Source organism: Myotis nattereri, assembly GCF_964212035.1.
Source record: "Myotis nattereri genome assembly, chromosome: 3".
NCBI classification, from domain to species: Eukaryota; Metazoa; Chordata; class Mammalia; order Chiroptera; family Vespertilionidae; genus Myotis; species Myotis nattereri.
The window spans coordinates 71,018,525-71,036,467 of NC_138077.1; the positions used below are offsets into that span (position 1 = coordinate 71,018,525).

The 17,943-nt window shown below is 39.5% G+C and overlaps 1 protein-coding gene across 1 annotated transcript in view; it reads left to right on the top strand.

Moving 5' to 3' along the window:
- IFT57 (intraflagellar transport 57) overlaps window positions 1-17,943 on the top strand; it is a 69,178-nt gene that overhangs the window by 21,082 nt on the left and 30,153 nt on the right. The window contains exon 6 of the mRNA XM_081085226.1: window positions 16,325-16,447. Coding sequence (XP_080941352.1) covers window positions 16,325-16,447 — 123 coding nt within the window. The remainder of the gene's footprint in view (window positions 1-16,324; window positions 16,448-17,943) is intronic.

Here is a 17,943-nt window from a genome sequence, read left to right on the forward strand (position 1 = left end):
TAAAAGAGATACTTCGTGTAAAGTATTTATTACGATGTCTGGCACATAGATAGTGCTGAATAAGTGTTGGCAAAAACCAAAACATCTTACCTTCCCCCTCTCTGAAAACAGGGATAGCTATCATTTTTATATTCTCTATAGTGTAACACAGAAGATACTGAATAAATAATTCCTAAATTAATATATTTTTATTACTCAATTCAAAATTATCTCAAAGTAATGTTAACATTGAAATCTAAACAAAAAAACTCCAGTTGTACCAATACATTTGCAGATCACTTTTATAGTTTTCAAATTACTTCAAAACATACTTTTACTGACCTTGTGAGGTAATTGGATGTTGTTATCTCCATTTTACAGATACAAAAACTGAAATTTATAATCTTAAGACAATTCATCTTTTAAAAAGCTAATAAATTACAAAAGCTAAGTTTGAACTCATTTTCTTCAGACTCTCAAGTCTATTGTTTCTTTTCCCCTTTGTCTCATAGTAAGACTTCAACAGGGTAGGTATGTTTTGATTTCTGCCTTAAGCAAGGACACAGTGGTGCTTGGTGTTCCTGTGCGTGTTGAAGATAACGGTGACAAAGTTTTCTTAAAATATGAGGAAGAAAACAAAAGTAGAGATGCAAACACAGTTATTCTCAAAAAGGAGCTGTCATTTGTATTATTCATTTACTAGAGGCCCGATGCATGAAGATTCATGCAAGAATAGGCTTTCTTTTCCCTGGCTGCCAGCACCAGCTTCCCTCTGGCACCCGGGACTCGGGCCTTTGCTCTGATGGCCTCCTTCTGCCTTTGCTCTGGGCCAGAGCTCCCTTCCACCTTCGCTCCAGCCCTGCCGCCCTCTGTAGCTCCCTTCACCCACCCCTCCCTCCTTCGTAGCAAGTGCAAGCTGCCCAGAGGCCTGGAGCAGCCAGGGCAGGGTGGAAGCCTGCGTCATTACCGTGGCAATGATGCAAGCATCCCGACTGGTCGCTGCCATCTTTATCGCGTCAATTTGCATATTCCCTCCTTACTGGCTGTGGGTGCCGCCATCTTTGTCTGAAGTGACGGTCAATTTATACATTCTATCTTTATTAGATAGGATATTGATGATGTAATTGGAGGTCTGTAAAGGCTATCCTGGGATTCCCTGTGGACCAAGTGGTTTTCACTATTGGGAGCACAGTAATTTAATTTGCCTCTACCACTACTCAAAGTCACTAGTGGTCCTGATTTCGAATTTTCACCTGAATTAAGCTATATAAGGAAGGGTTTTCCCCCTACCCATATCTTTACAAATTATCAAAGCATTAGGTCCTTTGGATAAAGATTATGTAATAAACATGTATTATTGTGTGTGTTTTTTTTTTTTGTTTTAGAGAGAGAGAGAGAAACATTAGTTGGCTGCCTCCTGCCTGCCCTCTATTATGGATAGAGCCTGCAACCCGGGCATGTTCTCTGACCTGGAATCGAACTAGTGACTCTTGGTTCATGGTTCGACACTCAACCACTGTGCAACACCTGCCAGACTAATGTATACCCTTTTGAATTAAGACTATGTATGGTTGCATTTTCACAAGAGGAAGAAGTTTGACCAGGTGTTTGTGAATGGTCAGCCATGAAGTACTAATGAGGCAGAAAACCCTTCATATTTTAAAAAATCTGGCAAGCTTATGATGTTGCCCATAAAGCCATCTGCCTGAGACAGCTGTGTCTGACCATAGCTTATGATATCTCAGGCTGCTCTTTCTCTGAGACAGATCTGCTGGATAGGTTAGTAACATAGAACTAAGATTTTATGTTTCATGCAGCAGGTGGACTTACAATGCAGAAATGTTATTTTAGTAAAGCTGAGTGTGATGAATTCTTCACTAGAACAGGAATGATGTATACTCTCTAGGAAATTGATGTACTAAGTGTATATGTGACTGTGCCAACCCAGCGATGTGTGGATTACCGCAATCCTCTCCACCTGTGGCTATGAAACAATAGATGCTTCTGCAGTCATTCTCTATCCCCTCACCCTGCTTTATTTTTCTTCCCAGACCCTGGCATTGTATTATTTTCTGATTTGTTTATTGTCTTTTTGAACCACTAGAATGCAAACTCCTCCAGAGTAGCAGCCTTTTTCACCTGTGCCTGGTGTGTAGAACGTGCTCAGTATTGAAAAATGTTGAATGAATACATATATGCACAAATGCTATTTTATATTTAGAATTTTACAGGCAAGGTATATTTTGATCTTTTTGGAGAAAAAAAAAAAACTTCTCCACACTAATTGTTTCTCCTATGCACCATGTAGGATAATGCAGGGAAAATCTATATTCCTTTCTTTCATTAAAATCTAGAACCTGAAAAGTATGTTCTTAAGTATCATGATAATTCCAGAAAATAGATATACACAAGCATTTTTCTGAGATTTGTGGTAAATGGAGCAAGAGAGAATGTAATGAAAAAGATGTATGTTGCACATTGTGGCCTCTGGAATTGGACACTGAGACTGTTTGGGTGCATGACGTTTACTGTACAAGCGGGAAGAAAGCAGGATTGGGCCAAGGGAGAAGTGTAATTGATTTAGGCCTGACATAGCCTTGACCAATGTGGTGAGGAGCACTGGAGAAAGTGTTGCCTGCTTGGCTCAATGGCTAGAGGCAGACTGCCAGGGGAGGACATAGCTCCAGGTAAGGTGGCTCTCTGCAGGTAAAGCAGAGCCTGAGGAGCTGACAGCGGGAAGCTCTTTGCTGGCCACCTTCCCTGCAGCGGAACAGCAAGTTCTTCCTTGAAAGGTGACCTGGTGGTCCATCTTCCTGACTTCGGAAACATATGTGAAGCCTGTAACTGCTAATGTGAGGAATTTGTAAAGAGACAGTGTGTGGCCATTGACTAAACTTTGAAATGTCTTCCTAATTGGATCTGGACACAGCAGTAGTGTTTCATGAACATTGAAAACTGTTCTAAGAAAATAGTTATTCCTATGGAAGTGAATGCTTACAGTTATTAAATTGGTTTGCTTTGAAAGCAAGTGGTTTTCAAAACATTTATTTATTTTAAAAGTTAAAAAAAAAATACAGGGTGAGGCAAAAGTAATTAATTCTACAGTTGTCCTTATGGAAAATCTACACTAATAAAAGAGAAAAATGGTAATTGGCGTATGGCGATACCCTTTTCATTGGCTAATCAGGGCTATATGCAGATTAACTGCCAACTAAGATTGGCAGTTAACTGCCAACTAAGATTGCATATGTAGGCACAATGCAGGGAGGCGAAAGGGAAAGCAGGAAGAAGCCCCCTGCCACTGACAGTGATCGGAAACCCAGGGGGGTGCTAAGTGCTGTGGGGAAGGGCAAAGGCGGCCCTGGGGCCACCTTTGCGCTGCCCCCCAGTCATGATCGGAGAATCAAGTGCCTTTGCCGCCCTGGCCAGTGATAGCAGGAAGTAGGGGTGGAGCCAGCGATGGGAGCTGGGCACGGTCGAAGCTGGCAGTCCCAGGAGCTAGGGGTCCCTTGCCTGGGCCTAAAGTGAAGCCCACGATCGCGGGGCCGCTGCCACTGCGGGTCCCCGCTGCCTGGGCCGGACGCCTAGGCCAGAGGCGTTAGGCCTGGGCAGGGGCGGAGCCTGCAACCGCGGGGAACTGGGGGTCCCCTGCCCAGGCCTGACACCTCTGCCGGAGGCCTCAGGCCTGGTCAAGGGTCCGATCCAATGACTGGTGATCGGAGGGTGATGAGGGTCAACTCCTCTGGCCGAGGCATCAGGCCTAGGTGGGGGGCGGAGCCGGGGATTGGGGGGATATGATGGTCCCCTTGCCCAGGCCTGAAGCCTGGGTCAGAGGCGTCAGGGTTGGGCGGGGGGTGGAGCAAGCGATCAGAGGGAGATGGGGGTCCCCTGCCCAGGCATGATTCCTGGGCCAGAGGCCTCAGGCCTGGGCAGGGGCCAGAGCCAGTGATCCGGGGGAGATGGGGGTCCCCTGTCCAAGCCTGACACCTCTGATGGAGGCGTCAGGCCTGGGCAAGTGGCCGATCAGGCGATCGGAGGGTCATGGGGGTCTACGCCTCTGGCCGAGGCATCAGGCCTGGGCAAGGGGCAGAGCCAGCAATCGGAGGCGTCTGGGGGTCCCCTGCCCAGGCCTGACGCCTCTGTCAGAGGCGTCAGGCCTGGACAAGGGGCCAATCCTGCGATTGGAGGGTGATGGGGGTCAACGCCTGAGGGCTCCCAGTATATGAGAGGGGGCAGGCTGGGCTGAGGGACACTCCCCCCCCACACACACACACACCCAGTGCACGAATTTCGTGCACCGGGCCCCTAGTAGTATAATAATCAATAAATGATACAAGAATAAGCTGTGTTTTGTGTTCTCACAATTGTAAACCTACTTTTGCCCCACCCTATGAATTTAAAACCATTGTTATTGTGTGGTTTCCCCCTCTAATTCTCTTATCCCAATTACGGTTTTCCCAAATGTAATTATCAAGAAGATAACTCCTACAATTAGTGAGGGATGGTTTTATCTTCCAAAATTTCATTTGCAGGTTAGTTATTTGAATTTTGATATAGCTTTTCTTAGAAAAGTGGTTCTCAACCTTCTGGCCCTTTAAAAACAGTTCCTCATGTTGTGACCCAACCATAAAATTATTTTCGTTGCTACTTTATAACTGTCATGTTACTACTGTTATGAATCGTAATGTGAATATCTGATATGCAGGATGGTCTTAGGCGACCCCTGTGAAAGAGTCATTTGACCGCCAAAGGGGTCACACCCCACACGTGGAGAACCACTGTCTTAGAAGGAAAAAATATTATGGATGGATATTGCGCTTTAAGGCTAGCCCAGAAAGTTTTATATTCACTCTTTCCCTCTGATTGCTGCATGTTTTTGAAATCTGCATTTAGCCAAAGCCTCCCTCAGTGATCATGGGGAGAACACTGGCTTGGTATTGAAGCTCTGACAGTTGGGCAGGGCTTGTGATGATTAGGGGTGCGGTAGAATGTTCAGAGACATGAAGGGTGGGGGCAGGGAAGGGAGGCTCTGGTGATAGGGGGTGTACTGATCATTTCTCTTTCTAACTTGAGTATGTCTACTGGAAACGGCCTGCATGTTTGGCAACGATGATGTAATTATGAGTGGTCTTTGTAGCTCCCCTCCATTCTAAAGCTCAATAGAATCACAGCAACAGTGTTCTGGCAGCTTCACACAGATGTGTCATTCTCCTCCCCCAGTGAAGGATGGGAGGAAAGCTGTGCGCTCTCTGAATTCTATTTTTAAATGCCCATCACTTCATTTCAAAACATTTTTTTTAAACATGCCATAGATACCATTCTTCCTTGAGATGCTAAATTTGAGGTTTTAGAAACCAACTTCTGAGTTAGACAGCATAAAACCAACTATCTGCAAAGGTTTAAGCACAATTGGTTTTTAATTACTTAGCAAAAAATGCATTGTACCAAGAATGAGAGAATTTTTAGCTTAAAAAGCAAAGCTGTAAGGAAGTAAAAATCTGGGCTTAGAATAAAAAGTGTCATCGTAGCAAGTCTGCAACATTGTAATAAAAAAGGGGAAGAAGATGGATCTACTTTGCTTAATATCTTAAATACTTTAAATTTTCTTCATTTTACATATTACAATTCTTGACAAAATGTCCTTTCTGAGTAATATAGGGGAAAAATACTGTTCCACAACATAACTTGCTCCATAAGTTAGCTGGTTCGGGTTCCTGCTTAAGGAAAATGTTGTTGTTTTTTTCTTCTTTCCTAAAGCAGCTGAATGTTAGTCCTACTGTGAGAAATCTATTATTTCCCAGGGGAAACAATGAAAACATGATATGTTTAAGTGTGATGGAACACAATATGCCTGAGTAGGTGCTTTTATTTCTCTAGTAACTAACCTGCACCCCATCAGTTGTACATCTGGAGGTGAATAGGAAATGTAGGTTAGAGGGAAAAACCTGTACTCACTGCTCAGAGGAGGCTCAAACAGCAGCTCTTACTGGGTGTAAAAGAGCGTTTTGCTTGATCTTTAGTGTCATTTTTAAACCTACACTTGAAATAAGAAAGATCCTTATTTTCATCCTGATTTTTATTGCGAGTCTATCAAGAAGTAGGGCAAGGACTTTTCAAGGTTCCTTCCAAATAAGTGTCCATAACTTCAAGGTTTGTAGATTCTATGGCTGAAATAGTAGTCACAGATGAAATCCTGACTGCATAACTCTAGTCACATGACTAGAGTAAATTAACCTCTCTATGATTCTGTTTTCTATCTGTAAAATGGGGACACGGTTCTTCCCAGAGTTGTTTAGAGATTACCATAATAACTTGTGGACAGCACCTACTATGGGGCTGGCATAGATTTTATCCTTGATGCATTTCTTATTTTGTGTAACTTTTCACCATTCCTGGAGATTGGAATTACTGACGTTCTTATTGCTATAGAAGAATTAAAAAAGCCCCAGTCTCTTAATACTAATCAGTTTCTAAATTGCCATCAGTATTTTTGTGTTAGAAACTTACATAAGATGTGAGTTACCAAGAAGTTTGATTTTGATTTAAATTAGGAAGCTCTGGTGATGTCATGATTTTATTTTCATAATCTGTGACATGAATTATTATTGAAGGCCTACTAGACTAAATCTGCTATCACATAAGGTCTCCCCTACAGAAATAAATAAGGGGAATTTGAAGAAAAGTGATATAATGATTTTCCCCAGCAGTTATTTGAGAGTTGTCACTTTATGAATAGATAGGTTATATTTCCAAAATGAACACTAATTGCAGATATTTATTATGTAACTCAACATTTTATATGGGCACCCAGAATATGGTTGTTTTTTTTCCAGTCCTTTATAAACCTATAATCTTTAAACCCACACACACCCATCACCACTCACCCCTACCAGTGTTAGTGCTTTGAATGTGTGACTCATGATTCATTTTCATCCAGGAGTTGTAGCCACTAAGACCTATGGATGCTGCCTTTGAAATTTCTCTCATATCCATTCCTTCAGCTGTCTTTCAAAGTCAGGTCCTCTTACTCTCTGAATTGTGTAATAGTAATGTCTCAAATGGTCTTTAGTCTTTATCCTTTAATCCTACCTTCCCACCCCACCCCCTTTATTGAAAATATATTTAACCATACTCCTCTGTCTTACCAAAACATGGCTTTTATCAGGGCATTCTGACTTCAGTAACTTCTGATAGTTTTCAATGCCTGCAGGTTCATTTATCTACACTAATAAAAGAGAAACATGCAAATTGGTGTCACTCTGCTACGCCCACCAGCCAATCAGAGTGACTATGCAAATGAATCCAACAAAGATGGCGGTTAATTTGCATACTCAGGCAGGGAGGGAAGACTGAAGGCTCCGGCTGGAGTGAAGACTGAAGACTGAAGACTGAAGAGGCTTGGCTTCTCTGCTGTGGCCGGACCATAGACCTGGGTCCTGGGTGCCAGAGGAAAACTAGTGCCGGCAGCCAGGGGAAGGAAGGCCTATTGCACAAATCTTCGTGCAATGGGCTTCTAGTATAGATTATAAAACAATAAATTTGGGGTGTGGCTTTCAAGAGCCTTTGCAATTGAATAACTGTCCACATAGCCAATCTTATTTTTTTCCATTGAAATAATTGTATTCCAGGTAAACAGATCCTCTCATAGGTTTCCAAACACCTCATGAACACATCTCTTCCCATTCATCCCATCTTATCCTTCCTTTTTTTATCTCTTATATAAAACTAGTAGCCCGGTGCACGAAATCTGTGCACGAAGGGGGGGTTCCCTCCGCCCAGCCTGCACCCTCTCCAATCGGGGACCCCTTGGGGGATGTCCGACGGCCGGTTTAACATCCGGCGTCGGTCATCCCTCTTGCAATCTGGGACCACTGGTTCCTAACTGCTCACCTGCCTACCTGCCTGATCGCCCCTAACTGCCCTCCACTGCCAGCCTGATCCTGCTCTCCCCTGCTGGCCTGATCTTGCCCCCAACTTCCCTCCCCTGCTGGCCAGGTCTAGCCCCCAACTGCCCTCCTCTGCCGGCCAAATTGGTTCTGATTGGTTGGTTTCTATGCCAGTCAGTATCAAAAGCTCCGCTTCCTAGGCAGCCATTCGCTCCTCACAGTTGACCCAGATTTGGTTCTGATTGGTCAGTTTCTATGCCAGTCAGCATCAAAAGCTCCACCTCCTTGGCAGCCATTGGCTCCTCACAGTTGACCCAGATATGGTTCTGATTGGTCAGTTTCTATGCCAGTCAGTGTCTCTGGGCCTATTAACAGGGCCTGATCAGAAAGACGGGGCTGCTGGTGGCCTGGAGAGAAATGGAGGCATGGCTGCTGGCCCAGCCTGGAGAGAGAGAGGCAAATGCTGATCAACAGCTGCCACACAGGCTACGGATCAGACCCTGCTTCTCTCTTCAGGCCTCTCTCCAGGCCTGATTTGCAGCGCCCTCAGCAGTCAGTGCTGGTCACTGCGCCTGGTTGCCATGGCAACCCAGTGTTGACTGCGGGACTGACTTCCAGTTAGCCAAGCCTCTGGTTGTGACGGACCCAGGGTTTTTATATATTAGGATGCCTTGACATCATCTCTGTACCCAACTCATAAATGTTCAAGGTTTAGCTCAAATTCTTCCTCTTAAGTAACATCTTTCTTTATCACCCCAATCCCATTTAATTCTATGACCCATAAATCTTCATAAGACATCACTAGAATGTTTTTTATGAGAATTTTTGTCGTTTTATTTCCTGTCCTTAGAATAGAACAGTACTTGGGTTATAGCAGGCACTAAATAAAGATCTCTTGCATAAAAAAAGGCATTGCACCTACCTTCCTTATGAGTCTTCTTTGCCTCCCCTCTGGCTTAGAGGACAATGTTCACATTCCTGAGCCTTGCTTCTAAGGTTTTTCACAATGTATTCAACTTTCTTGCTCTGCAATATTTACCTTTCTAAGCCCCTAGTCTCTCTTCTCATTGTGATCTTCACAAGCCATGTTTATACCTATTTTGGCTTATGATGCTTTTCTTGACTATAAACACTTGGCTTGTCTCTTTTCTACCTATCGTTCCATACATCTTTGTGAAGTTACACGGAAACCTCATGTTGCCATTACAATACACTTCTGTCTCTTACTCAAATACTTATAGCATTTACCACCTGTGTCCTCTAATTTTTGGTTGATCAAACTTATAATTTTACCTGCTCTTATTGAAAAAAAAATGTACAAAAAAAATGTGAAAATTTCCACAAATCTCAGCATCCAGATGTGAGCATTATGTCCCTTTATGCATAATTGCTCTGAGATTATGTAAGATGCTACTATTTGGTGAATCTGATGAAGGATATATGGGAATGTTTTTGTTCTATTCGTGTAATTTTTTTTCTAAGTCTCAAAAAACATTATACACAGAAATAGATTAATGAAATAGTGCAGAGTCCATAAAATAATCCAATTGTGCAGTGATATTAATACATGGAACAATGCAAATCATTGTGGAAAACTAAACTATTGCATTAAATGGTTATAGGATAACAAGCTATCAATTTGAGAAAAAAGGTGAACTCTTCCCTCATATCTTACACACAAATAAACCCCCATAGATCAACAAATTAAAAAATGATGAACAAAAACAAAAACATGAGTGACAAGTGTTATATTCATGAGTTGAAATGGGCATGATGAAGCATGGCAAGAAAACCAAAAACCATGAAAGAAAACTACTGGTAAATCTGAATTACATAAAAATTAAAACCTTATATATAGAGGTGTGTGTTGGGGTGGGGAACACCATAAAGTAAATGATAAGAGATAAACCAGGGGAACATAGTTGTAACCTATATGGCAAAGGATTGATAGGCATATAGAAGATGTTTCAGCATCTGTGCTCTATGGTAACATAGCCTACTCCCTGACACTAATGATGTGACATTGGGAAAATTCCCTAACTGCTCTTTACCTCACTTTACTCATTTGCAAAAATGGGTATAAGACTCCTCTGATTCATGGTGTTATTATTGGCCACCTTACCCATATGTGAAAGTAAGTACCATGCTTGGCATATAAATAATAAGAATAACTGCTTTAATATATTGGGGGTATGCTATGTATTAGGTACTATGCAAGCCTTTTACATGCATCATCTACCTTAACACATCAACCCTTCCAGTGAGGAGGTTACTAGTATCATCCCCATTTTACAGACAAGAACCCTGAGATTTAGAAAGGTTAAATAACTTGACTAATAGCTAATAAGTGATGGAGGTGGGATTTGAGCAGAGATGGAACCCATCCTCCTACCATTTACACCATCCTGTGGTGATTCTCAATTCAACTTAATTTCCTCTTCCTTGCGTCTTGGGACTACATATGTAATCTTGACAGTTAGTTGGACTTTTATGTCCCTTTCAGAAGGTATATTACTTGAGCCCAAAGGCATTTGGGCATTGGTATATCCATGAAGTTGCCATTTCAAAGAAAACAAATTTTATAGAAATTAAGGCCATAAATAATTAAACTTATTTTGCATAATCTACAAAACCAAGATAATGTCTATAGTAGTTTCTCCATACATACTTCTTAAGATACTTTATTTTGGTTTTGTTTTGAGAAAAGTAAAAATTCAGAGATGATTTCACCTTACCACTGAGTGTACATTAAAGTAGCTAAAGTAGTAGCAAAGGTTGGTGTTTGATAAATTAAAGAGAAATGATATTGGAAGTTAAATTCTCATTCAAAAATAATTTCAGATTTCTTAATGGAAAATTAAATTGATTTTGTGTGAATTTGGGGAGTTTTATTTTTATTTATAGGAGCATAATTTATTCAAATATTAGTTCACTTTATAAGTCAAGTTTTTTTATAGCCTTAAAATTGAACTTAAAAGACCTTTATGAACTTCATATATTCACAGACAGAAGCTATCATCTATTTCTTTTGATAGGTCATAGCCAGGGTTTAATTTAGTTATTCAGAACAAATGTGAAAATACTTTTTGCATGGTATTAAACATTTTTCTTCATAGTAATGTTATTAAATCATATAAAACCTAATTTGGAAAGATAATAGTGAATCACACTCATGAGTTCTGCTGCTTTAATCATGAAGAATAATTAACTTGGAGGGACGTGAAAGGAGTTCACCCTCTGCCTTAACTATGATTTGTTAAAATCATGGGATTTTGAGGGAACACTCTTATTGATTGAAAGAACTGTGGTTTATCCCTCTATCTGGCTTATCTAGATTTTCTCTTATTGATAGACTAGAGGCCCGATGCACAAAATTCGTTCAAGGGGCCCTTGTAGCCTCAGCTGGCCCTCACTTCGTCTGGAAGGTTGTCCAGATGGTCATTCTGCTGTTAGGTCTAATTAGCATATAAACTCTTTATTTTATAGTATGCTAAAGAAAGAGGGACACTAGATACCCTTAGGAGAAATCCTGTTTAATTTATGGTAATACCATATATATTATATTTACTTCTTAGCTTCTTGGCCACCTATCCTATCTTTAACAAAGCATGAAATTAGGAAGAATGCAAAAATAAAAATAAAAAAAGCCTCTGAGCAACCAAAATAAGTATATATAACCACTTCCATTTTTTAAAATTTCTGTGAAGAGTCCCAACTTGTCAAGCTCTCACTTTCTGCCCTCTCCCCCTGTATTCTTACTTTACCTAAATTCTAACAATCCTGGATATTAGGTTTCCAAACCCACAGCTGTTTAGGAGGAGGAAGAGCTACTCTAGGCAATCAAGGAAATATCCAAAGGTGATCCCTTGGCATCTTGATAACAAGAGAAGCTATTGGAATACTTTAAAAACAGACAAGAATGCAAAACGTTGTGGCTGTCTGTTATCATTTAGTCTGGAATCAATCATATCCAGTATCCAGTCTGACAGTGGTGCCTCATCCTCCTAAGAGATAGGAATGGGCTTGGTAATTGAAGACTCAAGCATCTCCACTTGCTCTTGCTTCACTACTAGTTTAGTGCTGTGATCTTCTGGCCCTCCCTTCATCTCCCATTTTCACCTGGAAGTCTGTGAATTCTATTTCTATCCTGGCCCTTGTGATCTAGATTCTACTGGCCAGGCTCCCACCTGAACTTGTGATTTCTCTGTAACTTCCAACTTGGGATCTTCATTTCCAAGGAAATGTCTTCTCAAGAATGCATGAGTCTTGAGCTTCACTCTTGGGTTCACCCTTGCAGCCATATATATTCCCTTTACTAACACGGTGTTTCTCAGTCAGTGATCTAGGAAAGTGTTATAGGGTATTCATAATTAGACAAGTTTTGGAAATACTTTAATTTATGTATGCATACACACAGAGAGAACATAGTATTTCTTTAGATGCTTAATCATCCCATTAATATTACCTGGGAAAAGAGGAGATTACTTCCTGGAAAGGATTCTGAGCAGGCCACTAACACTGCATGCCTAATTTTTGAACATGCCCCACTATTGCAGTCCAGGGTTGTTATGGGATGGTTTACACTGTGTCTTTAATTCTTCCTTTGGTGGTATTAGAGTCAGTTCTCATCAGTTTCTTTTTCTTAGGACCAATTTTTACCCCCATTAACCAGTCTCAGACTCTTCCTAATAGGCTGTAAACTCTATGCAGGCATGGATTAAATCCTGTTATCTTTCCACACTGAGCACAGTGCCTGGATTCTCACCTTGCATGTTATGGGAGCTTAACAAATGGCTTATTGGTAAATTAATTAATTATAAATGAGACTTCTGGATAGCCTGTGTATTATTGAGCGTCTAATTGTTTCTTCAGCAGCATTAACTGGAAAACGCAATTTCCCCAGAGCTATTCTTTATCTTAGTTAATGTTGTTTCAGAGAGGAACTGTGTCATGATGATATAAAATTTTGATTAAATGGAAACAGCAGTTTGTTTCTCTTTTACTAATAGCTTCACATAAAATACCATTTGTTAAATGGGGAAACAATTGGAAAGGAAAGGTTTTCCCAAAGTATGTATTATAACCAAGGCATGCTATATAGCTTTAAAATGATTTATACTTTGTGTGTAGGACTTGCTCAGTTAATGTATCCACTTATCAGGCACTAGGAAATTTTGAGTGAGGAATGAGGTTATGAAATAGATGTGTAACATGGAAGTAGAAAGAGGCTATATAGTTTGAATCAGTTAATGCTGCTCTATCAAGCTTAATGTTCTCTTTTTGACTTTTCTTCACTTAGTAACTGGGCTATTTCCCTCAGTGTGTTAACTGTGGCCTAGGAGTGAAGAAAACTCCTACATCAAAACATTTTAGAACATTGGGAATAGGAGGTAGCAAATCATTGCTTATGGGACCAGATAATAAGCTAAAAAGGGTAAATGTGACTTACTAAAAGGCCCCATATAGAAACAAAGAACTTATACACAGGGATATCTTAACGGAGTGTTTGATCTCCATGTATCCTACTCTTAGATTATGAGTCAGATTCATACAGGGTCACTGCTAACCCGTTTGCATTTGTGAAAATTAGGGAAATGTGCCCTTCCTTGAGTAAAATTTTTGAGTATGTTATGCCAACTTGAACAATTCTATGTTTAGGCCTGAAGAAAGTGAGAATATGGGTTGGTACCCTCTCTGGCCTAGTTTGGGGATTCTGGACTTCACCTTCCTGTAAGGAATGAAAGAAGGAGAGGTGGGAATGAGGGCATGGGGTTGGAAGTATTGGCTCAGGGATTTAATCAGTAATAACCAACTTCAATTTACCCAAAGAGTGGCTCCATACATCAAACCTATTTTTTCTTTTCTGTTTTTTTAAGACCTGCATTCAATTTTTAGAGAAGAAGGAAGAGGGAGAGAGAGAAACATCAATGTGAGAGCAGAACATACTGTAGATTGGCTGCCCCCTGTACACCCCTTACTGGGGATCAAGCCTAAAACCTGGGCATGTACCCAGTCTGGGAATTGAACCAACATCCTTTCAGTGCATGGGACGATGCCCAACCAACTGAGCCACACCAGCCAGGGCAGATAAAACTTATTTTTAAATCAGTGTCTAGAATATCTACATTCTGTTAAGAATCATACAAACCTGCTGCTCAGAGGATATGCCCCTTTGGCTTAGCCTGGCTCTGTTGGATTGAGATATGGGGGTCCATAATCCTGGCAGGAGCAAACCTATATATATACCACACACCTGCACCAAATGTCAGACTTATATACCACTAGCAGTGCATACATCCTCCCACCCCTATCCCCATAAATCTACCCTGTCTGCTATAGAAAATGAGCCAGTGAAAATTCGGCTTCCTAGAGCCGGGAACAAGTAGTGGGATGTGCCATTAAGTTGCAATTATCTGGCTCCTCAAAATATATGCATGCTCAAGGGTGTCAATGTGGAGTTAACATGACTAAGACCTTTTGCCATGGCTTTACGTTTCAACTGGGAGACACAGCATCTCTTCTTCTGCCATCACTATATTCTCATATAACTTCACACATGTCTACTTAGTGAATACTGCCACCCCTTCCCAGCTGTGGTGCTCTTATGCTACCCTGGATTCAATTTATATAGAGACACACATAGCATTCTAATAAGTACTCAAAATAATACAATGTTTCTGTATTTAAAGGAGCACTGAAATGTGCACAATAGAATATTGAACATTTTTTATTTAGAGTTTCCACATTCTACTTTTCTTAAATCTTTTATTTTTTATTCTTCTGGTTGTTTAAATAGAATAACAATGAATTCAGACAACATAGTGTAAAATGTAAAAGCATATATTAGTTATCCATCTTTTAATTGTGTGGTTAGAACTGTAAGCTCCCTGAATTTTTGAACTAAAAGTAATATATGTCCCTTTGAAGGCTCTGTGTCTATTTATAACCTGCTAATCTGAGCTAGGAGGTAGAAGAGAGAGGCTTTCTTGTCCGCAGTGCCCTGGACACTCAATTGGGAATGAGTTCAAAGCCCCTGAAGACCTCAGGCTCCCACTAAAATACAAATTCCAATATAAGTTTATTCTTGGACTTAGTTTTAGACTAGATTAGAAAGATTTGTCTAATGAGCTTTCATTTGAGAATTGTGTTAGTGACATAAATTAACATTGGGAATGTAATTTCACCATGAGGTTATTGATATAGTATATATAGTCTTTTATTTTTAAATTTTGTATTATGGTATATTTCAAACATATACCAAATTAGAGAGCATATGACAATGAACTCCTATGCAACATTACCCAGTTTCAATGGCTAACATTTTGTCAATTGTGCTTCCTCTAAAGCACCCCCTCCTTTATTTGCCCCATAATTTTAAAGTAAATTTCAGACATCTTGTCAAATCACCTGGAATATTTTAGCATTTATTTCTAGTTTATAAGGCCTTTTTAAAAACAACCACCATGACATTATCATATCTATAAAATTAATAGTTCCTTAATATTGTCTAATATTCTTCCACATTAAAATTTCCCTGATTGTCTCAACAACGTCTTTTTACAGATTGCTTGTTCAAATTAGAATCTATGTAAGTTTTATACACTGTATTTGGCTACTTACATCTCTTGGGTTTCTTTTCTTCTATATTAATAGGTTTTCATATTTTTCCTTACATTTTCTTGTAATTTATCAAGGGAGCTTAAATGGAAAACTTGCTACCAAAACTAATGCATTAGGCTTTATCTTTAAATCATTAATTTATATATTTTTTACTTTTTCAGATTTCTACACACTAGGTGCTGAAATTTGAAGGGCTGAGAAAATGGGGAAGGGGGGAGAATGATTTTCTTTTTTATTCAAAAACAGGCATGAATTTATTTTCTTACTCAGCAGCAGAAACCAAGTGCAGAAATATGGCCCCACCCTATTTGAGTCAAATAGGTCTGTATTAAATCACATTTGTAAGCTGCATTATAGTTTGACCTAACCAGAATATTACTTTAATTCTGAATCTAAAGTCTATAAATGATAAGCCCTTTGCCTGTGGGATCTTATCTTTTTTGTCTTTCAGATTTGGTGTTGTATTGTCAGTAAGACAATGTTTTCTTACCAAAAGTGTTTGTATCTCCTCTACTGTTACCAATTAACATACTTGCACGGCTTGTCCATTTGAAATTATTTCCCATTGAGTTCACTCTGATATCTCAAAAACATTGTCCTTTGTAAAAATAATTGAATCATATATTTGCATCTTTTAAAAAATATTTATTTTGCTATTCTACCAAGTTGGTGCATTATTTTCTTTCAACATAGATTAGGACAGAAAAGAATTTCTTCTGTCACTGTAATTTTAACACTACCCATGCTTGATATAAATTGTGTAGTTCTGCTAAAATGCCTCAAAATTTTACCACTTCTTTTTATAAACTCTCAATCTTGTGATATCTTTCTTTTCTTAGGATTTGAACGAGTCTGCCAAACAAGAAGATATTTTAGAATCTACAACAGATGCTGCAGAATGGAGTCTAGAAGTGGAACGTGTACTACCACAACTGAAAGTCACGATTAGGACCGACAATAAGGTATAGAAGAGAGAACACATTTTGTTCAAATAGAATTTTATAAGGCAATTTCAGGGTCAAGTGTACTCCCATACTAACAGAGATTTAAGAAGGGTGTTAGGGTTCAGTTTCCAGTGTTTTGTCTTATTAAAGATTTAATAAATTGTCATTGAATGAATAAAAAATAGTGTAATAGGTCTTTAAAATGATTTGGAAAACATCATGTTTCCCTGGGATTAAAAGTTATTTTCTCAATATATTTTGATATATGTTTTTTTGCAATCCAATTTTATTTACGTGAATAGTGAATGAAATTGAGATTTCATGACTATATACCAACTGAATAGAGTTAGAAGATCATTAAGAACTCTGTTGAAAGACAAAACAGAAGACATCCTAGAAGCAGCCTTACATTTTCTATTAATTATATGTGATTACAAGTTAAATATTGAAATAATCGAAAAATCATATGCAATACTAGTAAGATATGGGTATTAAGCCAGATGAACTGGCCCATTTAAAGAAGTTTCTGCTTCCTTTTTTACCTACAATTTATAAGTAACAACTTCAGAACAAGCTAATAGCTGACTAGACAATACTATTCTCAGTTGTACTGTAGTACAGTAATCTTTACAAAAGGAGCTAGAGAGACATCTAGGTAATGAAATGAAAGAATTTTCATCCTTGGAGGCTGGAGACGAGTCCCAGCATTATGCAGTAAGATTCTAGGGAAGCGTGTCACTCTGAAAATGAGGTCCTGTGTCTGCCCCCAAAGTAGAAACCTACAAAGATTGCAGTTTTCAGGGTGCCCTGGAAGTTAATTCATTCTTAGACTGACTGGTTTGGGCTTGTGGAACTGTATCCTAGAGAAAGTAAAAAGTAGACTGGAATACTAGAGCAGTCTTAGAACAGGATAGGGATGGATGGCAGAGGGATAACTGGGCTGTGAACAGCTGTGGAACAAAAACTTTATCTAAAATAAGTGGGCAGCCGAAACCGGTTTGGCTCAGTGGATAGAGCGTCGGCCTGCGGACTGAAGGTTCCCAGGTTCGATTCCGGTCAAGGGCATGTACCTGGGTTGCGGGCACATCCCCAGTAGGAGATGTGCAGGAGGCAGCTGATCAATGTTTCTCTCTCATCGATGTTTCTGACTATCTCTTTCTCTTCTTCTCTGTAAAAAAATCAATAAAATATATTTAAAAAAAAATAGAAAAATAAAATAAAATAAGTGGGCAAGTCTCATAGCCTGTTTACCCTATATTTATTCAGTCATTATGGAGGACAGGTATTATTTGACTGCATTGGGGGTGAATTAATTTTTTATATATCTCTTACCTATAATACACATTAATAAGAATTTCTTCACTGATTAGATCTCTGCTGAAAGTTATAATTTGCAAAAATGTATTTTTTACCTAAAAAGCCCATTTCTGATTCTCTCTTTTTGTCATAACAAAGTCTCTTCATAAAATTAAAAACCACTGTTATTGTGGATCTAGTTAGAATGACATGTTAAA